The 26,667-nt window shown below is 48.1% G+C and overlaps 1 protein-coding gene across 2 annotated transcripts in view; it reads right to left on the reverse strand.

Moving 5' to 3' along the window:
- The window catches only part of LOC116948734 (epidermal growth factor receptor-like), a 103,095-nt gene extending 77,568 nt beyond the window's left edge, over window positions 1-25,527 (reverse strand). For both annotated transcript variants that reach the window (XM_032965756.2, XM_032965757.2), the window contains exon 1: window positions 24,700-25,527. In XM_032965756.2, coding sequence (XP_032821647.1) covers window positions 24,700-24,781 — 82 coding nt within the window. In that variant the 5' untranslated portion in view covers window positions 24,782-25,527. The remainder of the gene's footprint in view (window positions 1-24,699) is intronic.
- Between the last annotated feature and the right edge of the window lie 1,140 nt (window positions 25,528-26,667).

Here is a 26,667-nt window from a genome sequence, read left to right on the forward strand (position 1 = left end):
GACACGGAACATCACGCAACAGCACGGCGCAGGCGACGCGATCGGCGGACCGCTCTGTGCCTTTTCTCTGCTGTGGTACTCCCAAAATATAAAAACGATTCAATTGCTGTTTGCATTATTACATATGAAGCTGCTTTTGTTGTCCTATACGTCCATCAACTTTCACCTTGGTTAAATTACTAATAAAATAAGCCAAGAATGTGTCCCGTGCATGACGTCACTCCACATGGGGCAACCCCCCTCTTTAATAATCATGAGCTGAACAATTTACCATTGAATATTTCAGATTTACTGCAATCTACACCCGTCCTTGGATGGGCATAAAAGCTAGTAACAAATAAGATAACATATTTTGGGCAATGACTCTTCTTAATAGCCACCTGGCATGCTACAAATGTACAATGAAGAAGGGTCATTGCCCGAAACGTCACCTCTTATACATTGTTCCCTTTAAAAGCGCAGTGATATTGACGACTGTGTTTTTTGTTGTCATTTGTGCACCACTGCCAACGCAGTGTCACCAAATAACACACATCAACATTAACTCGGTACGTTTGGCGGTGGAGGGATGACATGGTCATCTCCGGTCATCCTCGCAGCAGCAGCAGCATTTGGTTGGCCATCGAACAAAGACGGTCACTACATCGCACGCTTTCAGATGCGCTTCTGCGGCCATCTGGAACGCTTTTTCTTACGATAGTAGCAAGCCGCTGGGTGCTATGCACTTTTGAATCTGTATCGAAAACTATTGTCTTTGGAACTCCTTTATGTGTTTAGTTTGTTGTCCTTCCCCCACACCTCCGATGAGCACGGTTGGCTACGTACGGTACGAAAGAAGTTCAAAGTGCATACGTACATTTCGTGTAGGTGTATAGTGCTCACTAAAACAATAAACGATTGCTGACGTGGCTCCATTCAATCCAGGAGGTGCACCTGTAAGCGGGCGGTGTGGAGTCCCGTCACGATCGCTCACAAGAAAGGTGAGTGGGCGACACCAGCCAATTCACACACATTTTATATATATGCGTCATTTTAATCTCGTACTATAACTTAGATGTGTAATCATTCACAACCCGCCACCTTCCAGTGGTTCGATGAACTGTCACGGGTTCAATCGAAGAATGCTGGCTGGCAGGGGTTACATGAACACATGAACACGTCGCACACGTGCGTGAATTTAAACATCATCGGTTCGAACACTAGTGGTTCGATGATAGTATCGTGATCTTAAGAATCGAAATAAATCGATGACAATATGCATCGGTAGACATCTACGGAACACATATGCACGGAGTTCATTCCTACCACTTACGCAGACACGGTTTACACCACGAGTCGTTGTCCTCTTTCTCGCCCTGGATTTTATTCTACAATTATGTTATCATTGGCCATGTAATTCCAAGCACGCAGCACACCAAAGGCTATTTTTTTTTGCAAACTTTACATTTTTTGTCCAACTTGTCTTCGACAACGACAAAAAATAGATTTGATCGGCCTGCACGGCTTGCGTTGGAACAAGCGTGACCTTTGACTGAGCGATGCGTCATCCCCATTCCACAAGCATCCTCAACCGGTGGCGCGTGAGTGCCGGCGAGTCAGCGCTCATGACGGGACTCCATCCACACGGCCTGGTACGGGTCCACCTGCCCAATGCAAAGGAGTCACTACATTGGCCAAGCGGGTTTCTGTGTTTAAATATATAAATATTGTTATGCGTTCACGCATCCGCCGCAGAGTCGTGTGTCTCAACAAGACACTGTGGTCAGATGCCTTGTCGGATTAACCAAGTGAGCAAGCAGAACACCCACCCCTGGAGCAGTACTGCAGCACACACATAAACGCTACAAAAACGGGCATAAATTCGTACACTTTGCGATCGGTTATATTGTGTCTCGTAGATTATTATACGCAAGAGGTGTGCTGCGCATCGCCTAGACCACTGATTCCCAACCGTTCAGGAACAGCAAACCAATCTCAACTCTCAAAAACTTTTTTGCGGAACCACATTTTTGTAAAAAAGTGGCGTTTTGTGAAAATAAAATCTTATCTGCAACGGCTCCACAGACCACTTCCCACGGCCTTGTGGTTTGCGGCCCACCAGTGGCTGCTGGACAACAGGTTGGGAACTCCTGGTCTGTGACATCTGGCCAAAGATGAGCAGACTGTCGCAAACAATACATTGTGTCATCCCTCCATGTACAACCCCAGCTGGGGTCCTGGGAAACACGGGTTTATTTAATAGCGTACATACGCGCGCAGTTTAAAATTATATATTTAGCCATGAAAGTGTTACCAAGTCCTCATATTAGCTTGTCGGGAGTGTCCCATTTGAGACAGACGGCTATTTTATACCAATAAGTGCGTACTAGTTGTCACGTAGCTTATCTCATGTTCTGCTTTACGAGCCAGCATAACCCTAACGAGCCACACACCTAACAAGACACAGGATAAAGTCCGATTCATGAGTTGGTTAAAACTTCCTTTTGTTCAATTTCTGGTGCAAAGGGTCTGAAATCTTCTTTACTAACAATCCCTTTGGTTACCAAGATGTGAATTTGGACCTTGCAATGGAATAGTACTTATATGAATGCATTGTGCTTTCTTGGATGGATGGGGGTATAATTGTTTCATTTTTATGGGACAGCTTGAGCAAAACAAGTCAATAAACGGCTCTGGAATTTGAAGAAAACAAATAGTCAGTTAGCTTTATTGTCTAGTCAGACATCTACATGTCATAACTTCCACCGCACCAGTTCCTGCAAAAATTCCCGTGCATTCATCGCGGAAGGAGGTCCCCGTCCGGTTGCGTGCGGAGCGCCGCGTCCCCACCAATCTCGCGTCACGATCGCCACTCGGGCCGAAAAGAAGCCATCGGGTTCGCATCTTAATGGGGGCAGAAAATCAGCCGGGCCCGTTTATTAGCACGCGCCAGGTGCGTCTGGGTCGGTGAAGCGAACGAACGCCGGCTGCCACCCAATTGAGCAGGGGACACCTGATAGGGCGACTGCCCCCCCCCCACTCCTGCCCCCCCCACGCCGCTCGTTCACGTCGGCGCTGACAGCGTCGCTGCCGAACCGCTCCCCGATCGCACGCTCGGCTGCTCGCTCTCGGTGGGACGCCCGCACCGACAACCACAATCAGGGTGCTCCGGTGGTCTGAGGCGACCAATTGCAACCCCGGCAACAGAGATCTGCAATGTCCGTGCCTGGATTTGTAAAAGCGGACGTTAATTGTTTCTCCTGTGCATGATCAGTCTGTTTCATTTTTGTTTGTAGGTGATATCAATGGGCTGTCTTTAAAACCATTGTACACCGTGCATATATAACAGTGGTATGTATGTTGCGTGGCTACGCGTCGTTCTGTGTATACGCTTGTGGAACGTGTAGCAGGCGCGCAGAGCCACCGTTTCGTTAGGGGCCTCCAAAGCCATTTGTCCTTCTCCGTGTCTCTTTCTGCGTCCGTTTGTATGCCTGTGTCCATCTCTCCTTGCTTCTCTTTACGTGTCGTTCAACACGTGTATCTGTGTACCCCTTGGTGTCTCTTTGTCCATCTCCATATGCTTTTCGGTGTGTCGGTCTACCTGCTTCCCCCACCTCTTGTCTGTAACCGTTGCCTTCGTCTTCCTCTCTTCACGTCTCCGTCTGTCTACGTTCCCTCTGCGCCCGCTTCTGCGTGCACTTACATCTCTCTGCGCGTGCATCTACGTCTCTGCGTCCGCCTCTGTGTTCATCTCTCCCGCTCCACGTCTGCATCTGGTCTCCCCCCCCCCGCCCCCACAACTTGGGTCCCTCTTCCTCCCGTCCGCAAAGGCGCCCCACTTAGCGTGCCCAGACGGCTGTGCCGGCCACGTGAGCCGAGCCGGCGCGTCCGTGCTTCACACTTCGTCGCCCGCGGCGCAGCGCCAGCGTGGCACGACCCACGTCGGTGTCTCTCGCGGCGCTCATGACGCGGCAAGACCCACCACCACCCCCCGATTAAGCCGGCCGAGCCAACGGGCGCGCACGTCGGAGGGTCGTGTGCGGTCACGTCTCTCTGGCAGCCGCTCGTCTCGCGCGCAGCTGTAATCCCGACGGGACAATGCCCTGTTGTGGTGGCCAATGGCGGGGCTCCTGCCGGGGAATGTAGTCGACGCCTCGCGCTAAACGAGAGACGCTCGCAGCTGCTGGCGCAGCACCGAGCAAAAACCCCGAAGCCGGACCACGCGCGCTTCTCTCTCTCAGTTGTTTTGTAACCTTCCAGTTGCCCGGTCAGCATTGCTCCAATGTACGTGTACATGTGCAGGCCTGCCTGTCAATCCACTGCTGGATGAGGACCTCTCCATGCCCATGCGAGCGGGTCATGAGGTTTAATTGATTGCACTTCACCGCGCTGTTAAGTGCGGGTTGCCGAAGGTGGGTGTAGAAATGCGGAAGCATAAAAGGTACAGAACGACAACAATGGATCTTGCCGCATTGCCTTTGACGCGTTGCCTTTTACTGCGCGTTGCCTTTTACTGCACGCCACGTATCCCCGTAGCACCTATGACACAAGCTGTTTGTGCAGGGTGGTAACCGTGTAGTCACTGGCCAGGCTCAAGCCTGCTCAGTTTCCAAGGTCTGACAAAACTGATCGCTTTCCGGGAAATTTGGTCAAAGTAAAATAATTCGTGGAAAACTAAGATAAAAAAAACCGACATTTGTAAGTGCTACTGGAACCCAACAATTGTACGGCTATGCAGCCCTGAGCCAGAGGTGTAAATTCCACATTCCTATGGTACGGGTCATGCTACCATCTGACAAACGGAGAAAAATATTTGTACAGGTTGCCAAAGCATGTGTTGAATAAGACAATGAGGGATGGCCGTTCCATGGGGAGGCCTCCATCCAGCAGTGGATAGACCACAGCCAATGATGAAATGTGAATAATTGTTTACGAAATTAAAAAAAATACACACTGCCTAAAGTACCACACGTTAACTATACGTAAGTGTTCACATAAATAAAATAATAGGAAACAAAATCACAACACCGAATCTTAAAGTGAAGTGTACGCAAAAAGTTAAAATTACTTCATCATGAAGGTTTTTGGATTAGATGGCATTACCATAAATGTGCTGTTAACCCACCTCCACCCGACACAGCCAACTCGTAGGGTTTGTCACGTGAACAAAACGTGCCAATTAGTTATTTCAGCACAACGGTGTGTTGGGAGAGTCAACCCACAGCATATATAATTTGAATACAACTTTTCGCTGGTGATTACAACCAGCTTCATCAGGCGATGTAGCAAAATTCTGAAGAAGTATTTCTGTCGCAAAAAGCCTCCGTGTTACATTAGTTTTCTGCCCTCCCCCACACCTCTGATTGGCACGGTTGGCTATGTACGGTGTGAAGAAGTTCAACATACTAAAATATATACAAATTACTTGCAAACTTTTAATGTGTGCCACATAGTTGCTACAGCATTTAAGGTTTTTTAAGGACCATGAAGAGGGTCAATGCCCAAATTATCGCCGATTATTATATATTTGTCCTTTTAAGGCCGCAGTGTTATGGACAAATTCTTGAGTTTTCCACGTAAAAAAAGTGCGTGGATGTTTAGAAATCACAAACAGGAATGCATATATTATTTAAAACAAGCATTACACAAGCTAGCAATCAGCTGGGCTCCTAACCCAACATCTGCTGTGTTTAGGCAATTCCCACATTTCCGGAAAAGTTCAAAAGATTTTTCGGAAGTGGACACAACCCAATGTTTTTTTTTCTGGGAAGACAGAAACCAGCTGATGAAACAAAAAAGTCAAAAAGGAAAGAGGAGAGCAGAAACAGGCGCAACAGTACGCAGCTGGCCCACTTTTATCTACTTGGCAACGTTTGTGCAGTAGCGCAATGAGATACGAAACAGCTGCACGGATGGGCCACAGTGAATTCTGCAGAACCAATCGCCAGCATTGATAAACGTCTGAGGCAGCGTGCCCGGTTACAACACCTTCCACTGAAAACTTGCTCCGATATCCGACTCGTGGAACAATTCACAGATTTATCGATTCGCGATAATTCGAACTCTCATGGTAGGAAACATTGATCGTACAACGTAAGAATCGACGATTCACAATTTCTACAAGTGATGTGACATTACTGAGGCTGATATAGTAAATGAGATGGTGAAAAGCGAGACAGAACAGCAGAGAAGCAATACAAGCGAAACTGTAAAAACGACACCAAATAGTAACCCCTGCCACTCCCGATTCATAACACGTCACCAGAAGGGGTGAATCGCTACATCTCGAATATAATCCACTGCCTGATGAAGGCCTCCCAACACCACGACAGCCATGGGGTTTGTCTGACTTTACTCAAACATGCTGGTCAGTGCGTGTTGGTGAAGTGGGGGCACCCTGAACCGATTCAGGGAGCACTAACCACTGACGTTAGCCATTGCCGAGAATCGAGCGAAGGCCACGGAGTTCACAGTGCAGTGCATTTACCAATGTGCTACCGCTTACCCCCTTCACTCACTATTTCTAAACTATTCATTTGATTTTACTAGGTCAGGCCCACTTAGCTATACAGCTCTTTTTTCAGAAGCGACCTGGCCACAAATGATAGCTCAACGAAGTGGCTTGTCAAATGTGGAAATTTATAGCAGCCAAATACCCTAAATGTATGCTTATAAATGCATGTTTCTAAATGTGGAGGGAAAAATCGGAGGACCCAGAGAAACATCCACGCGACCACAGGAAGAACATGCAAACTGCAAATATACAGGTATCGTCAGGGTTGGGATCGAACCCACGACCTCCTGTATACCAGGCGAGGTGGTTAACATACTGCGGCATCGGCGCCCCATTGTGTAACTATTAACATAGTAACACAATGGCAAGTTTCATTGTCTGTTTTCACAGATTTCTAAGGAGGCAGCCAAAACATTGAGTCATACAAAAGACAGGGGTACATTTAAAAAGTTGCAATGTTTGTGTATTTCGCTAGTTGTGACCAGGTCGTGACAGACACAAACCAGGAGGTGACATGTGACATAGGTGACGAATATGATTCGGGCATGTTGATTGTTATAACAGAACTGAGGAATGTGTGGGAGCCGTTGAACATTTGGGGTTAAAAACACAACAAAAGCCAAGCCAGGAATGCAATGTTTTAGCCTTTGTGCTGTTCCGCAGTTCTTTGTTCCTGCATATCCGGCCGGCATATTTAAAAGAGCATAAAGAATTGAACAATAAACTGCTTCCATTGGGCGTTGATGTTTTATTCAGAGCTTAACTTTGAATATTATATGCTCAAATGAAGTGGGGTATTTTTACATTTCGGAATCTGAAATGGTGCAAGTCATAAAATATTCCTTTTTTTGTTGGGGTGCTGAAATTACCTGAACTTGCAATGCATTTAAAATATATATGCAATGTATGTTTAAAACATTTTTGGAGAATTTGAGAATATTCTCAGCAGACCAATTTACAATAAGCCCCCAAGATAAAGTTACGACCCAAAATAAAAATAGCACGCTTTCCGCAGTGTGCCCTGGAAAAGTTGTGAGCGTGATACGGTTGTAGAACTTTGCAACGCTTTGACCTTTACGCCACAACAACCGTGTTCACGTTCATATCAATGCCATGCGTGATTACAACATGACACTTGCAGCGATGTGCAGCCTGCAGGAGAGGGGGGGGGGGGTGCGATCTCGCCAGTTCAATAGGGGACACTGCGGGGTCATCTCAAAAGGAGGTAGGAGGGGCGAGTCGAAGGGCAAGCGATTTGAGTCGACGCCTCGGTCTCTCTCTGTGCCATGTGGAGGAAGCAGCATCGCTTAACACTCCATTTTTCATAGGAGACATTATGCCAGCTGTCCTGCTTACATCCCGACATTCGCAGGGCTAAGAGGTCTCCTCGCAGGGGGACGTCATGGTGCAGGGCTGTGCCAAATTTACCAGGCGCAGTGAAAGGATTTCACCGCGGGTGCCTTTGCCATGGGCGGAGGACGGAGAACCTTATGCGCTGGTCCACGCGAAACACAGTGCGCGGTGCGCACACAGACATTTTCACATCTCGGCGGCGGAGATGCCGGCGGAGTTGCCGGCGGAGTTATAAGCCGATTTGCGTAATTGTGGTAATTAAGAGAACTGCCACAGAGCCACTATGCGACCCAAATGTGAATTTATTGTTTGTTTTCTTAACCATTTTGCACAAGTCTGATCGGATCGCGAGCGCGTGCTCACTCATGTCCGTGACGTCAAGAAATGCTCACACCTTGCCATTTGTGGGCACACGCAATTAAACAAAAATTCGTGGATCTCGCAAGGCTTAACAGACAAGGCAGCAGTAGCCGTGTAAACTATATTCGAAATTTATTCCTAAATTAAGCACCATGGTTGCTGATTGAACTTCTATTGTACCGTACATAGCCAACCGTGCTAATCGGAGGTGCGGTGGAAGGACAGCAAACTAAACACATAAATCAGTTCTAAAGAAATTATTTTTTTTATCTAGATTTAAAAGTGCACAGCTTCAGTGGCTTCCTAATATCGGAAAGAAGAGCGTTCCAGACGGCCGTAGAAGCACATCTGAAGGCAAGCAATGTAGTGACCGTCTTTGTTCGATAACTAGCCAGAAGCCGCTGTGAGGATGACCGGAGTTTGTGATTGTGGATAAAGAAGAATTAGGCGACAGCAGCATTAGTTTAATCAAGGCTCTGGTGATGAATGTTGGTACAACCAATCCAGAGGTTTTTGCTGCTTACAAATGCTTCTGGAGAACATTGATTTGGATGACCCCACCAGTTACAAGACTGATCTGTTAATTTAATTAATATTTACGTGGCAAGGCAACACCTTTTCTGATTATTTATTGTCATTATTTTATTGTTAGGTAGGACAATATAGTGATACACGACCGTTCAGTGCTGCCTGACAGGCATTCAAACCAACGAGCCTGCTGGCCAACCTGGCAGTTTTCCTCCTAAGCATCACTTAATCGCACTTATATTTTTGGCCAGCTATAAAAAGCCGTCGCTTGGTAAAACGCTACAGCGAAGGAGAAGAAAAAAAAGTGTCCCCGTCGCCACCATCAATTGGCGTTCTTGTCTATTCAGTTAGCCACAACACTGGGCCGTTTGTTGCAGGGGGTGGTGCTGTGACGCGGGGGAGTGACTTTCAGCGACAGCGCTTGTACGCTCGTGTGTGTGTGTGCGTCTTTGGGCTCTACACTGAGCGGACGCGATCGCTGGTGGGGATGACACTCAGCCACTTGCGCTCTCCGTCCGCACCCACGCGTCGGCCCTCTCTCGCATTAGAGGAGGCGCTTACGTCTCAATTTTCCTACCATTGTTAACGCCACGAAAGAGAGTCGAATCAATGGGCTCTCTCACAGGGTCATAAGTGAATTAGCATTTGACTGCTGTTTACAATGGGATATTCAAAGTGTTCGAGCTGTATGGAATTTGTTTGCTGATGGAGGATTTTAAACGAGGTAATGATTCTCAGAACGTACATTTCTCCCGCAATATTTCAAATAAGGTGGGTTTGAAATAAGTCAATAAAAATGTGTTTTGCTGAATTTTTTTGTTCATATTCATGGGCCGACAGGTCTTGGAGGTTGCCACTACTTTTTGGCTATTGCACAACCCACAATACATGACTCACACAGACCAGTCTCTTGCCACTTGGTCACAGCTTATTGCCACACTCATCATAACTTTAAGGACGGATTATTATGATGCAATTGTCTGCAGATGAGCGGGATGATTCAGATGTTGCACAAAACATAGATATGAGCACTGTGGTGTGAGCAGAGATGTGCATATATCCGACATACAGGATGTACGCTACGATTCAGGCTTTAGGCACCTGGCACGGGTGGTCGTGTATAGGTGCTGTGCTTCGCGTGAGATATCCGGAGGGACTCTATGCTCCTGCCACTCATCGGCAAATCGCAGTCAATTACGCAACAGTCACAGCGTACAGCAAACCTCATCACAACTTTAAGTAAACAAGGATGGGGGGCGATGCACCACGATTCACTTGGCCACAGGTTAGCAGCACAGTTCAGATGCTGTGGCCGTGTGCTCGACGAGCCGTACGCCGCGTGGGAGATGGGGGGGGGGGGGTCACTGCGGGGGGGGGGGGGATGGGGGGGCTCGACTCAGCCGAGAGCAGCCCCCCTTCGGTGGTTTTCACACCTGATGATGGTTGCTTGTGTTGCAGTCGAAACGTCGTGAGAATTTTAATGTTTTATATTTTTATTATTTTATTGTTTCCCTTCTACGTGGTGACTTTACCGAAAGAACCAAGAATATGAATCCCTGCAGTCACGAAAGCTTTAAATCAAGAGGGGCTTTGTCCGCACAGCGCCGCCCCGCTCAGTGATGGGCACGCGTATCCTTCCACCAAGCAACGTGGCGGTGGGGCTGTGGGGGCTTGCTCCGAGTGGACATGTCAACACCTCCGTGGGTACACGGCGACACATCGCCGTGTTCCCACCACACAGGGGACCCCGTGTGCTCATCGTACCCCAATCTCGCCCGGGCCGCCCGGGAAACTTCGTCATGCGTGTGTTTATGGATAAATTAAAGCATTACCAAATTAGATGTAAACAAAGACAAATGTCCCTCAGTATAGCCTTAAGAGACTGTTGGGACAAGTGCTGTCCACGTGGGGGGGTCTGCACGTGGGGGAGGGGGGGGGCGTCTGTACGTGGGGGAGTCTGCACGTGGGGGAGGGGGGGCATCTGTACGTGGGGGGCGTCTGCACGTGGGGGAGGGGGGGGGCGTCTGCACGTGGGGGGGGGGGGGGGTCCGTGGCTGCGCCAACCGGTGCAGCCCGACCCAGTTTGTGAATATCCGCCGAGACCGACGCATAAATACGGCACGAACGTCAGATGGGTTTTTTAGGACGAGATGTATAAATATGCCGCTAATATGGACAGGATGATGTACGGATAGGTCACAGCACAGGCGCAACATCACAAGAGGCGGACTTATGTTGCATTTCTGTCAGTGGGGATTTACGGAGCAAAAAAATCCAGAAAAGAAAAGTCAAAATATTTTTAGTTTTTAAACGGCAATTACAACACTTAAAAGAAAGATTAAACTGACAAAACAGTCTCGAGTTCAGGGTCAATGCACCTGTTATGGCAGCATTAATTTGACGCGTGTTTTTTGTGCCACCATCACAAATACGTATCGCTTTCGTCAGTAAAACAAAGATTTTCCCATCACCTAATAGTCAAAAACACACAGCTATGAATTACAAGAGAAACTACCCTCATACACAAGAGAAACTACCCTCATACAGCACTGCACATTTAGCACAACTTGGTGCTCACTGTGATGTTCATTTTCATCATCATCAGCCGTGGGTAATCCACAAGGAATCCTCAAGCTGTCATTACCACTCACAGTCCTGGGATAAAATAATTGAACTAGCACATGCACTGTATGTATGTAGAACTTCTTTCGCACCGCACATAGACAACCGTGCTTATCGGAGGTGCGGGGGAAGGACAACCGATTTCATCGCTCCATCTCCTCAGTCGACGACCCTCTGGAATGCATTCCATTCCTCGGCTGTCACTCCGTTATTAATCTCTACGTCCGTTACTGATCATTTTTCTTTTAGTGTTTTAGGTTTGGGGGATTACAAATGGAATCTCTGATGAAGGCCGGGCATGGCCGCCAACCCTGCCGAGGTCATTAGCCGCCCGTTGACCCTCTGATTTCAGCTGGGTAACTCGATAGGCAGCAGAGCTCTGTGCAGACCTGGCCTCCTTTCTGACGCAAACATGAAACAAATCTCATTAGGTCAAACGTGGCACAGCCCCTCTCATCCCGTCGTGTTGCTGGACTCTTCACCTTGGTTTTGTTTCCCACCACAGGCGGCACTTTGCTGATCTCTTTAGTGAGAACAATTCTGATCGTAATAAATATAACCACTTTAATCAATCAACTGCGGGATGAAGGCCTCTCCACACTATGGGGGATGTGTGCCCATACTTCACTACGCTGGACAGCGAGGATTGGTAAAGGCGGGGGGGGCAGGACGAGCTCAGGTATCCCTCTAACGAAGTTAGCCGTGGTCAGGAATCGAACTCGGGCCGTCAAATTGTTGTCCGCCACAAAATGTTTCCGTTTTCCCCGTCTTGTGCCGTAAAGAGCTTTCATCTGTGTGTATCTCTTATCGCGTAGCGTATTCACACAACTTGCCGGCTATCGCATCGAGGCGCCGTTCTGCGTCGGGGTGCGTTCACCGGGAACGGCGACTCGCTGGCAAAGTAACAAGGCACATTCATCGGCTGAGTTCGTCAAGTCACAAAACAACTTGTTTTGAAGAGGGAATCAATAAAACCCACGTGAGCTGTACGCGCTTCCTCCCTCGCGCGCGCGCACGCACCACCGATGACGCGATAATCTGAAAGCACAAAACCTGTAGATTGCTATCTAAACAGCAGCGCTACATTGACAATACGTAGGGGGAACTGATCTGTTCATCCGCAACACAAAAAAAAAACATGTTCTTGCTAGCATTGCACGGTCCCTCTTGGGGACTGATCCCCCCCCCTGTTCCGTGGGGCGCCGTTAAATTTAAAATGGCTGGGGTCACGCCGAAATGCCATCGGCAAAGCATCGAAGCCCGCGGCTCCATCTCCACACCCTCAAGTCGCACAGCGCGCACAGGACTGGTCTGTCCGGTTTAAACAAACGACCAAGGTTAAAAAGGTGCAGCATATTCAAATATTATGTAAGCGCAAGGGAGCACGGCTGTTGAGAGGTGGCACTAAAGCCCTTGTTGTAATAACCAACTGCGGGGGGTGAAACTTGAGCGAATGACTTTTGCACAAAGCGCTGTGTGTCGTCTGGATTTTAGCCTGAGCACAACTTAAATTTGAGCAAACACAGACCGCGGGTCTGCTTCGGGCATTCGCCACCTGTTCCGAACCTTCCATAACATTTTCTTACTCGGAAAGCCCGCTGTCCCGGCAAGGTGAATGAGTGTACAGCTACCCTGCAAGGGCAGCACACATAGATTTCATCCACAGCAATGATTTTAATCTATCTGCGCGGTCCTTTGAGTGTTTGTCACTTCCTACGAGTGGGTTTTCTCTGCGGAATCTGGGTTCCTCCTACCTGAGAACCATTCATGAATAGAACCGTGTAAACATCCTAATGCAGGACCCTCTTGAAAAAGTCTTCCGACTCGGTGAGGCTCTACCATATAAGTAATGTGCATTATAAAGAAAATAACTGCATGCCGGAACGTGCCATTTAACATTATCGAGCAATAGAGATTCCATAAAATGAATGAATTAAGTGGTGTCCATAAATTCTTCTGCCCCCTGGGTCTAGACACTTTTTCTTTCCAGGTCAGCAAGAAATGATGCAACACGTGTGCGTGTATGTGCGAGCATGGCGTATGTGTGCGTCTTTGTCTTCCGAGTGAGCGTGGCGCGTGCTCGCACACTGCGCTACGAGCCTGGTGACCCGACCTTGATTCACGCTCACCACCAATAACAGTGGCGAATATTTGAACTGGTCCTGGGCTTCCCTAGATCTACTCAGCCTTAAATAAGTATCTGGTGCAGTATATAAATATCAGCACTGGGGAAAGGCGACCAGGCGAGGTGTTGGCCGTCCGCCGCCTGGTGTGCCATGCAAGCCTTAATCATTGCTCGCCAACAGCACATTGATCCGACAGTCTGAGGCCATATTATATTGGGGGTTTTTGTGTTGTGCGAGTCAGTGAGGGGATAGAGTGTGGGTTGACAGGTGGGTGAGCGTGGAAGAGGAGGAGCAGCGAGGCCAGCAATGTGAGAATTAACATTGTGTATTCGCCGCTCGGCTGACCGGAGCTAACGCTCATAAACACACAGCTCTGCAGCTCTGCTCAACTCAAATTAATGCGTTATTTACTCGGGCACAAATGCAGTCACGCTAACACGCGCACCAGTGCACGTTCACGCCGTGCAAATGTATGCACGTAGGGCAGGCAGCCTCGTGGTGAACAAACACAAAGAAAATTGGCCACACTTTGCTTTCAAGTCCAAGGTTCTCATTTGCTGTTCTCTCTCAACAGCAGCACCCATTCTTCTCTCCTTGGACGCATGTGCGTACTGTTTATCACGTCCTGTTCCTCTCACGGCACAGCAGGAGGACCCCACACTTTGTACCCGTAGGTTCAAATCCCGGTCAGGGTCGATTTGGCCCCATAAACACCATCGTCTCCCAGGAGGAACGGTCCACTGAGTACCAACTGGTGCGCCAACATTCTTTAGTGAAGAGTCGCCAGCGGTTGTTATATTTTAACCCTTCCATTATTTTTATGAAATTACATTTGCTTAAATAAAGGATGTGAATGGGCTTTGTGCACTTATGTTTCTATGTCGACAAAGATTAAGCTGTAGGTGTTCAAATAAACTATCCTAATATTGGGTGATATTTTATTTTATTCACATTTACAGAAGACTCGTATACCCTTCGCATTTGCAAAAAAATAAGCTCACAACCAATGAAAGCACCATAACCCTTCACGGGTGCTCTTGGTTCCAAGTACGATCTGCGAAGCGTGAACATGCTCCGTGCATGTGTTCAGCGTCTTGCAGTCAATCTCGCGAGAGGAAATGACAAACCAGCGAGAAATGTTGAAAAGAAAAACTGCAGTTGGTAGACGGCACCAACACATCTGTGACTGGGCCTCCCTCCTCCACCGCTCGGCCGCACAACCCGCTCCCCAAAGCGACGCAAACCCAGATACGGTGCGGCGGCGGCGGCATTATCTTTTCAGCCACCGCGGTGCCACGTTGAAAAACAAAACGACAATGCCGAGTGTCAAAGACCGTTCGTTTACTCTCGCGATCCAAACCACGCCACTGTGGCCGAGAGGAGAGATTCGCCAGCACGGACTCGCTTACAATTCCAGCGCACTCCAGCCACCCAGCAAAAGCAGTTCCATAAAACATCCCTACTACAGTCAGCGGCGTGTCGCGGTTGTATGTATGTGCGTTGAACTTATTTCGCACCGTACGTAGCCAACCGTGCCAATCGGAGGTTGGCATGGGCCCGAGTAACAAGGAGTAAAATGGGGCCCCCTGTTCAATTCCCAACCACCGCCTCAAGCCACCTCTTTGTGGCCTAGCGCCTGGATCCGCTCGGCTCTGGTAAAGTTGCACCGCCTGCGTGCTCAGGCACACTCCGGCCACCATCCCAAAACAGTTTGGTGCAGCATCCCAGCTTCGTTGGCATGGGCTATGGCACAAGGAATGAAATTAAGAAGAAAAAAAACAGTCTGCTGAACTCTGGACAACTTTTAATAAACGCTCTTCTGTACTCGTCTCATCCACTTGGTGCAAACGCTGCTGAGTAAATAAAACGACTGCTCACCTTAACTCCTCCCCTCTACGATAGTGCAGTAATTCAAATAATGTACAGCATTTGGTCAATCCACTGTTGGATGAAGTCCTCCACATCCCTTGTTGGTCATGAGGTTGCATGACCATGCTGTCAGAGGATGCTCAGCGGAAGAGCGAGCGGCTCGCAATCGGACGGTTGTGAGGTTGACTCAGCTCATCTCTCTGTGCGAAAGTCAAGAGTGGTTCTACAATAAAGTCGCCCATGCAGCACTGGCTCAGTGCTGTAAACAGGAAACAAAGGCCTCCTCAATGGTCAATCGATCATGACATCACTTTGCCTTTGATATTAGCCGTGGCTGGGAAACTCAAGAATCGCGTTCATGGTGCAGTGTGCTAACCACTGTGCCACTGCTCCACGTCTCTCCTCTGTATCATTTCTGGTACACCGTAGTAAATACACGGCGATCCATGCTTTATTTTTCTGCAAGGTTCACCATATCTCACAACATTACAATGTGCATTGAAACGTTCGCTGTTTAACTAACACTTTTGCCTTCGTGTCCTCAACCACATTTAGTCAACGTATTCATCAATAACACTGCATGAAAAAAAAAATGTCTACAATAGGCGTCGTTTCTGGAATGGCCCGTCTTCGTGAAAGAGAGATCAACAGCATGAACAATGATTTGTTGTGCATGTTAGGCGCGTAGCCTACACAGGTGTGCGTTTTGCGTTGTTAGGGCACCATAGTAGCGATGTGAGGCTATAAAAACACGGGTCCACTTTAACTTTTTTGCTTGTAATGTTTTTTTGTAAGTGGGGGTGGATAAGAAAATGGAAGATTAATTTAAAACTTGCAGTCAGGTTGTATTTGAGAGTAATGTTTTAATGACACTCGTAAGAGCACTTGGACAAAAAGGAATTGTTTAAAGAAGGCCAAACCAGGGAAAATTAGATTTTAGTTTCAAATAACTAATTACAAATGTATAAAACGTAACAAAAACCCAGCACTGTCTCCCCATTTCCAATAAATTCTCCCCATTCGTTTTCCTGTGCCCACAACACGCTCACTGTACGAGTCTTTGCCAAGAAACGAGGGGATACGCCGTAGCGACTAAATAACTCTAGCGTGTTAGCAATAAATGAAACGATGCAGAACCAGTCTGGGATTCCAAAATACCCAAAGTTTGATGACCCATTTGACAAACTCAACAAACAAAAAACTGCATCGTGTAAAAATCAACCTAACATATTTAGAGCATCACAGTCCAAATATTACCTACAGAAGACAATACATGACATTCGGAGTGGGGCCGTTAAGTTCGTCTAAAAAGCCCCTACATTCTGCATTGTACCAGCGAGTGCGCCACTCTTTATAAATGTACACGACGCCCGGGTGGAGCAGTGGCCGGCGGCAGACTTCAAAGGCACGCAGGGCGATCGGCACTGATCACAGGAGCTGGAGGACACGGATTCGGACACTCAGGGACGCGAGAGCAATTAACGGGTGCAACACAGCACACAATTTAATTATTCATTCCCACGGGGCCTCTGGACTGCACCGCCACTTCAGAGGGGCTCCGTGACCACAGCGATGAATTATTAACAGAGTTACTCTCCCTCTCTCCGCAGCCTCTCCTCCCCTTCGTGAGCCTATCCTGACTCCCATCAATGTCACCTATCCACCACAATGCCACATTTCGGTGGGTATGTCGTTATCCGGCCAAGTGGCTGTGTGGGTAGAGCGAGCTGCTCGCCATCTGAAAGTTACAAGTTCAAATCCTGGTTTGGGGTCAACGTAGCCCATCATCATTCTGGGCATAATAAAATAGATACCAATGTGTGGGAGAGTGATCCTATAGAAGACTAGACCCTGCCATCGGAATGTAGAACTGCCAAAACTGGCACAGGGCTGTAAATGGGAAATGCAAAATGCCTCAATTCTCATTTGAGCAGGAATCACTCGAGCATTTGCTTTTACGTGAACGCTGCAGCACAAACAGGAGTCTTCTGATATACTGACCTGTCAACCTGATAGCAAAAACGGACCACACTCATCAATAACACTACTCTAAAATTGATATATATAATAGGTGACGTTCCAGGCAAGTAACAATCTTCATAGTAGAGAGACTAGGATGATTTTCAATTTACTTTATCACGTGAGAGAGCAAGCTGAAAGTCTGGGTGAGACATTGGAAATAATATAAAGTGTCTATAAGTTTTGACTGCTCCTGGTCGTAAAAGCTGTGTAATCTTCATTTATTTAATTCCAATTATGCGTTGATATATGAAGCAATATTTTGAAGCACTTCTTAAGAATAAGCATGAAAGCCAGGGGTGGAATTCTCTTGCTGAAGTTGATGCCAACTATTTTATCTCATTAGATCTCAGAAGCTAAACAGGTTTGAGCCTAGATAGTACTGGGATGGGTGACCACAGCGTATAAAACAGGCGTTGTAGGCTAGTCTGGGGCTGCAATGCCATCAGAAGAGAGCGCAGAAAATGCACTTGCTCTACCGTACTGTTCTCCCAACAGCCCCACCTTCATCAACTCGCACTGACCATCATGGTGAAGGTATGGGTCGGATCACCTTCGACGACCCGCACGGCATGGGGAGGCCCTCAACCAGCAGTGTGTTGGCAATAAGAGCCGTGCACGAGGTCAGGAGGTCAGGAGGTCAGGGGTCGGCAACCTGCACCTCCGGAGCCGCATGTGGCTCTTTCAGGCCCGCCTCGTGACGTTATACTTCGCTCTTGAATTATTGAGCTTTTTTACCAAATTATATTTTTTTAAATGGCTCTTTTTGTTATTGTGGTTGCCGACCCCTGACCTAGATGAAGAGTAATTCATATATGCATAAGGCCTCTTCTTTGGTTCTTTCGGTAAAGTCACGTAGAATGAGAATAAAATAATAAATTGATAAAATAGGCATAATAGGCATAAGGCCTATTTAATACTTTTACAAGTTAAGGGGTGCAGTGGGGGGGGGGGGACGCAGGAGGCTAGGGAAGCCAAATGGTGACTCTTTATCATTTGGGCTTTTGCAGAGCCTTGCCTACAGAGCCTTGCCTACAGTCTTGCCTACAGAGCCTTGCCTACAGAGCCTTGCCTGCAGAGCCTTGCCTACAGAGCCTTGCCTGCAGAGCCTTGCCTACAGAGCCTTGCCTACAGTCTTGCCTACAGAGCCTTGCCTACAGAGCCTTGCCTGCAGAGCCTTGCCTACAGAGCCTTGCCTGCAGAGCCTTGCCTACAGAGTCTTGCCTACAGAGCCTTGCCTACAGAGCTTTGCCTGCAGAGTCTTGCCTACAGAGCCTTGCCTACCGAGTCTTGCCTACAGAGCCTTGCCTACAGAGCCTTGCCTGCAGAGCCTTGCCTACAGAGCCTTGCCTACAGTCTTGCCTACGGAGTCTTGCCTACAGAGCCTTGCCTGCAGAGCCTTGCCTACAGAGCCTTGCCTACAGAGCCTTGCCTGCAGAGTCTTGCCTACAGAGTCTTGCCTACAGAGCTTTGCCTGCAGAGCCTTGCCTGCAGAGCCTTGCCTACAGAGCCTTGCCTACAGAGCCTTGCCTGCAGAGTCTTGCCTACAGAGCTTTGCCTGCAGAGTCTTGCCTGCAGAGCCTTGCCTACAGAGCCTTGCCTACAGAGTCTTGCCTACAGAGTCTTGCCTACAGAGCCTTGCCTGCAGAGCCTTGCCTACAGAGCCTTGCCTGCAGAGTCTTGCCTACAGAGCCTTGCCTACAGAGCCCGCATTCCTGCACCGACCGTCTGGAATGACACGATGATAGCATCACAGTGCAAGCCTGCTGTTGCTACAGACTCCAGAGGCAGCATATCCGTGTGTCGCACTCCTCTGTGACTTTACACACACCCGTCCCGCATCTTCCTGCACGAGGCTCATTTGTCAGCACATGGCGAATGGCTAGTGGGTGCCTAACAGTCGATGATGATGATGATGAGGGTGAGAGTGAAAGAGTTTTTTAGATATTTTTAAAATTTGGCAGTGATCGTCGTCTTGAATTGAATTATTATAACACAGGAGTCAATGCAAGAACTAAAATTTAAATTATTATTACTGCACAGTTTAAAGCACACATACATACCTGCAAATGAGTGGGCCTTGCCTGGTTTAAATAATATTAACATAATCACCTATCTACTTATATGCTTAACTTTAAAAGTACTTACATAGTGCATGACTGAACAATGAAACTCAAGCAAAGAGTTCATTAGAATCACCGAGGTTCATCATTAAGGATTAGACAAATGTACTGCTAAGTAAATCACGAATTGTCTCATCATAAGCGCTGACACATGTAAGACTGAAGGGACACAACTCATCAGGTAGCTTATAGAACTGCAGCTTATAGATATGGCTTGACAAGAGTGACACACTTGTTCATACACATGCAAGTTCACAGACACTTGTTCATACACGCATGTTCACACTCACATAGACAAAAACTCCGTGTAACCTACACAGACTGTTGGGGCAAGTGCGTTAAGTTAGCACCAATGAAGGCCGGCACGGCACACGAGGGCTGGGTGGCCAGCACCACGCCCGACCGCCTTCGTCTCCCCGGTGGCGATGTTTACACATCGCTCTAGGTACTCATTTAAGGCTAAATCGACCTAAGGGAGGCCCAGGACCGGTTCAGATAATCGTCATTGGTGTTTGCTTTGAGTGGGATTCGATCTTGGCTCGCCGGGTTCGTACACAAACTCACACACACACACTGGTTAATACAGTACCAGCGTATGTGCTCACCTGTGTATGTGTGTGTAAAGCAGTGTGCTCACCTGTGTGAGTGTGTAAAGCAGTGTGCTCGCCTGTGTGTGTGTAAAGCAGTGTGCTCACCTGTGAGTGTGTGTAAAGCAGTGTGCTCACCTGTGTGAGTGTGTAAAGCAGTGTGCTCACCTGTGTGTGTGTGTAAAGCAGTGTGCTCACCTGTGTGTGTGTGTAAAGCAGTGTGCTCACCTGTGTGAGTGTGTAAAGCAGTGTGCTCACCTGTGTGTGTGTGTAAAGCAGTGTGCTCACCTGTGTGAGTGTGTAAAGCAGTGTGCTCACCTGTGTGTGTGTGTAAAGCAGTGTGCTCACCTGTGTGTGTGTGTAAAGCAGTGTGCTCACCTGTGTGTGTGTAAAGCAGTGTGCTCACCTGTGTGTGTGTGTAAAGCAGTGTGCTCACCTGTGTGTGTGTGTAAAGCAGTGTGCTCACCTGTGTGAGTGTGTAAAGCAGTGTGCTCACCTGTGTGTGTGTGTAAAGCAGTGTGCTCACCTGTGTGAGTGTGTAAAGCAGTGTGCTCACCTGTGTGTGTGTGTAAAGCAGTGTGCTCACCTGTGTGAGTGTGTAAAGCAGTGTGCTCACCTGTGTGAGTGTGTAAAGCAGTGTGCTCGCCTGTGTGTGTGTGTAAAGTAGTGTGCTCACCTGTGTGAGTGTGTAAAGCAATGTGCTCACCTGTGTGTGTGTGTGTGTGTAAAGCAGTGTCCTCACCTGTGTGAATGTGTAATGCAGTGTGCTCACCTGTGTGAGTGTGTAAAGCAGTGTGCTCACCTGTGTGAGTGTGTAAAGAAGTGTGCTCACCTGTGTGAGTGTGTAAAGCAGTGTGCTCACCTGTGTGTGTGTAAAGCAGTGTGCTCACCTGTGTGAGTGTGTAAAGCAGTGTGCTCACCTGTGTGTGTGTGTAAAGCAGTGTGCTCACCTGTGTGTGTGTGTGTGTAAAGCAGTGTGCTCACCTGTGTGAGTGTGTAAAGCAGTGTGCTCACCTGTGTGTGTGTGTAAAGCAGTGTGCTCACCTGTGTGAGTGTGTAAAGCAGTGTGCTCACCTGTGTGAGTGTGTAAAGCAGTGTGCTCACCTGTGTGAGTGTGTAAAGCAGTGTGCTCACCTGTGTGAGTGTGTAAAGCAGTGTGCTCACCTGTGTGTGTGTGTAAAGCAGTGTGCTCACCTGTGTTAGTGTGTAAAGCAGTGTGCTCACCTGTGTGAGTGTGTAAAGCAGTGTGCTCACCTGTGTGTGTGTAAAGCAGTGTGCTCACCTGTGTGTGAGTGTGTAAAGCAGTGTGCTCACCTGTGTGTGTGTGTAAAGCAGTGTGCTCACCTGTGTGAGTGTGTAAAGCAGTGTGCTCACCTGTGTGAGTGTGTAAAGCAGTGTGCTCACCTGTGTGAGTGTGTAAAGCAGTGTGCTCACCTGTGTGAGTGTGTAAAGCAGTGTGCTCACCTGTGTGTGTGTGTAAAGCAGTGTGCTCACCTGTGTGAGTGTGTAAAGCAGTGTGCTCACCTGTGTGAGTGTGTAAAGCAGTGTGCTCACCTGTGTGAGTGTGTAAAGCAGTGTGCTCACCTGTGTGAGTGTGTAAAGCAGTGTGCTCACCTGTGTGTGTGTGTGTAAAGCAGTGTGCTCACCTGTGTTAGTGTGTAAAGCAGTGTGCTCACCTGTGTGAGTGTGTAAAGCAGTGTGCTCACCTGTGTGTGTGTAAAGCAGTGTGCTCACCTGTGTGTGAGTGTGTAAAGCAGTGTGCTCACCTGTGTGTGTGTGTAAAGCAGTGTGCTCACCTGTGTGAGTGTGTAAAGCAGTGTGCTCAACTGTGTGAGTGTGTAAAGCAGTGTGCTCACCTGTGTGAGTGTGTAAAGCAGTGTGCTCACCTGCGTGTGTGATTAAAGCAGTGTGCTCACCTGTGAATGTGTGTAAAGCAGTGTGCTCACCTGTGTGAGTGTGTAAAGCAGTGTGCTCACCTGTGTGTGTGTAAAGCAGTGTGCTCACCTGTGTGTGAGTGTGTAAAGCAGTGTGCTCACCTGTGTGTGTGTGTAAAGCAGTGTGCTCACCTGTGTGAGTGTGTAAAGCAGTGTGCTCACCTGTGTGTGTGTGTAAAGCAGTGTGCTCACCTGTGTGTGTGTGTGTGTAAAGCAGTGTGCTCACCTGTGTGAGTGTGTAAAGCAGTGTGCTCACCTGTGTGAGTGTGTAAAGCAGTGTGCTCACCTGTGTGAGTGTGTAAAGCAGTGTGCTCACCTGTGTGAGTGTGTAAAGCAGTGTGCTCACCTGTGTGTGTGTGTAAAGCAGTGTGCTCACCTGTGTGAGTGTGTAAAGCAGTGTGCTCACCTGTGTGTGTGTGTAAAGCAGTGTGCTCACCTGTGTGTGTGTGTGTGTAAAGCAGTGTGCTCACCTGTGTGAGTGTGTAAAGCAGTGTGCTCACCTGTGTGAGTGTGTAAAGCAGTGTGCTCACCTGTGTGAGTGTGTAAAGCAGTGTGCTCACCTGTGTGAGTGTGTAAAGCAGTGTGCTCACCTGTGTGAGTGTGTAAAGCAGTGTGCTCACCTGTGTGTGTGTGTAAAGCAGTGTGCTCACCTGTGTGTGTGTAAAGCAGTGTGCTCACCTGTGTGTGTGTGTGTGTAAAGCAGTGTGCTCACCAGCGTGAGTGTGTAAAGCAGTGTGCTCACCTGTGTGAGTGTGTAAAGAAGTGTGCTCACCTGTGTGAGTGTGTAAAGCAGTGTGCTCACCTGTGTGTGTTTATCGGTGTGCACCGTGTTCACCGGCGTTTGATTATGTCAACTAATGGGTGTGTTAATCATTGTGAGTACTCGTGTGTGTGTACAGTAGTGTTACCCAGTATTTAATTGCGTCAGCTAATGACCGTGTTATAATCAGTGTGTGTGTGCACGTCTGAGTGTGTTTTATTTAAACTGTGTCAAGTTAATCTCCCTCACACCCCTCCCTGTGTGTACACTCGCAGTCGTAAACAGCATTGCAGTTATAAAGTACACATTCACATTTGCGCATATACCAGTATACACACGCTACTTTACACACACTCACTCTACTCTGCATAGTAACTCCAGAGTACACTCATTTACACTCACAATATCGAGTGTGCACACACACACGAGGACACACTCCCCCCTTACATGTACACACAGGAGTGTATCCACACACACGCCTGTGTACACACACTACTAGCATACTCACATTAGCACACACACACACTGTGTGTACACACTCCGCTGATGGCTTAAGTTTACTACTGACTACAGTTGTTGCCTTCAGAGAACGCTCTACACACACAGAGTCAACACACACTACTGTACACACAATCTAGCTCTCAAACTCGCCAACACTCTCACTGTGTACACACACACACTCACTGTGTACACTCACACACTCACTGTGTACACACTCTCATACACTGTGTACACACTCTCACTGTGTACACACACTCACTGTGTACACACACTCACTGTGTACACACACTCACTGTGTACACACACTCACTGTGTACACACACTCCCACACTCACTGTGTACACACACTCCCACACTCACTGTGTACACACTCTCACACTCACTGTGTAGACACTCTCACACTCACTGTGTACACACTCACTGTGTACACACTCACTGTGTACACACTCACTGTGTACACACTCACTGTGTACACACTCACTGTGTACACACTCACTGTGTACACAGTGTACACACTCATACACACTGTGTACACACTCATACACACTGTGTACACACTCATACACACTGTGTACACACACTCACTGTGTACTCACACTCACTGTGTACTCACACTCACTGTGTACACACTCACACTCACTGTGTACATACACACACTGTGTACACACTCACACTCACTGTGTACATACACACACTGTGTACACACTCACACTCACTGTGTACATACACACACTGTGTACACACTCATACACACTGTGTACACTCACACTCCCTGTGTACACTCACACTCCCTGTGTACACTCACACTCCCTGTGTACACTCACACACACTGTGTACACTCACACACACTGTGTACACACTCACCGTGTACACTCACACACACTGTGTACACTCACACACAGTGTACACTCACACACACTGTGTACACACTCACTGTGTACACTCACACTCACTGTGTACACACTCACCGTGTACACTCACACACACTGTGTACACACACACACACACTGTGTACACACTCACACTCACTGTGTACACTCACTGTGTACACACTCACACTCACTGTGTACACTCACACACACTGTGTACACTCACACACACTGTGTACACTCACTCTCACTGTGTACACACTCACACTCACTGTGTACACTCACACTCACTGTGTACACTCACACTCACTGTGTACACTCACACACACTGTGTACACTCACACTCACTGTGTACACTCACTGTGTACACACTCACACTCACTGTGTACACTCACACACACTGTGTACACTCACACACACTGTGTACACTCACACTCACTGTGTACACACTCACACTCACTGTGTACACTCACACTCACTGTGTACACTCACACACACTGTGTACACTCACACTCACTGTGTACACTCACACACACTGTGTACACTCACACTCACCTTCTCTGGCCCCGCTCCCCGCCGACCACAGCGCGAGTCCCAGCAGCAGCAGCAGCGCTCCTCTCCTCGTGTCCCTCCTCATGCTCTCAGCATGACCTCCTCTCCCTCCTCCTCGTGTCCCCCTCTCAGTCTCCTCGTCTCTCTCAGTCTCCTCGTCTCTCTCAGTCTCCTCGTCTCTCTCAGTCTCCTCGTCTTCGTCTCTCTCAGTCTCCTCGTCTCTCTCAGTCTCCTCGTCTTCGTCTCTCTCAGTCTCCTCGTCTCTCAGTCTCCTCGTCTCTCTCAGTCTCCTCGTCTCTCTCAGTCTCTTCGTCTCTCAGTCTCCTCGTCTCTCTCAGTCTCCTCGTCTCTCTCAGTCTCCTCGTCTCTCTCAGTCTCCTCGTCTTCGTCTCTCTCAGTCTCCTCGTCTCTCTCAGTCTCCTCGTCTCTCTCAGTCTCCTCGTCTTCGTCTCTCTCAGTCTCCTCGTCTCTCAGTCTCCTCGTCTCTCTCAGTCTCCTCGTCTCTCTCAGTCTCTTCGTCTCTCAGTCTCCTCGTCTCTCTCAGTCTCCTCGTCTCTCTCAGTCTCTTCGTCTCTCAGTCTCCTCGTCTCTCTCAGTCTCCTCGTCTTCGTCTCTCTCAGTCTCTTCGTCTCTCAGTCTCCTCGTCTCTCTCAGTCTCCTCGTCTCTCTCAGTCTCTTCGTCTCTCAGTCTCCTCGTCTCTCTCAGTCTCCTCGTCTTCGTCTCTCTGCTCTCACTCCTCTCTCCACTCAGCCGGACTCTCGACAACTTTGCTGTCTGCGAGGAGAGGGAGGGGTGGGGGCACAGGGCGTGGGCTCTCCCCTAGCCCCGCCCCCCCCACTAACTCCGCCCGTAAAAGTGCAAAGCCCCGCCCACTGCAGGACTGACCCCGCCCACGATTTTTTTTGCTGAAATGGAAGCCATTTCCCACCTGATGATGATTGCTTGTGTTGCAATCGATACGTCGTGATTTTATTTATTTTCTACCGACGTGACTTTACCGAAAGAACCAAAGAGTATAGATCCCTGCAGTCACGAAAACTTCAAATCTAGACATTCGTCACTAACACCGTGGCCTAATAAGGAAACAGAGGATATGAATAGATAACGTTTCGGGCAGCGCCCCTTATTCACAGCACAAATGCAGCGAGGCCAGAGAGACAGAGTTGATAATAAGAGTTGGACATTGCATTTTACATCATGAGGCCTGAAGAGAATTAAAATTTAAAAAATCCTGGTGAACAAATTTAAAAGGCACATCTACTCATAGTTACCTATTAATAGTTCCCTATTAATAGCTATTGAGTAACAGAAGCCCATCATTAAAAGTAAAACATTAAAAATATATTTTTAGAAACTTAAGTCAATGTATACATTATTTACCGAACCGCAATTATGACTGCTTCAATACCGGCCTCATGTTGCCTCGCCATAGTAACGTGGAATGTTCACCGCTCTGCGTGAGCTCAATGCTCAACAGTGACCTTTGCATTTTAGTGTGAATATGCTCACCATCATCATCAACCATAGTCGATCCGCTGCTGGATGAAGGCCTCTCCAAGCCACCGCCACAGCTCACGATCCTACCACGATAATCCATCCAGCACCTGCACTTGAGCTGATTCCATCACTCCGTCTCCTCACTGGAGGGGCCTCTCTGGCGTCCTGCCCCGTTCGCTGCCACAGGTTGTTCTGGGAATCGCCACATCGTCTATGGATGCCCCCATAATTTTTAATGGGGACACTCACAAGTTTTTATTTATTTATGGTAAATTGTACTTTAAAACTATGACGAGGTCAAGGCACCCTACCTTGAATAATTGAATGAGGCATTTGACAACATTATTAGTACCACCAATTTGTCTTGATTAGTATTTGTTACAAATAGCCACCAATTTAGGGATGTGGTCGTATCTGCAATTGGCATTTCCATCCATGAAAAAACTCAACCTCTCAAACATTGGCAAAGGCAC

Source organism: Petromyzon marinus, chromosome 34, assembly GCF_048934315.1.
Source record: "Petromyzon marinus isolate PM22_M1 ecotype Great Lakes invasive population chromosome 34, UKy_Petmar_22M1.pri1.0, whole genome shotgun sequence".
NCBI lineage: Eukaryota > Metazoa > Chordata > Hyperoartia > Petromyzontiformes > Petromyzontidae > Petromyzon > Petromyzon marinus.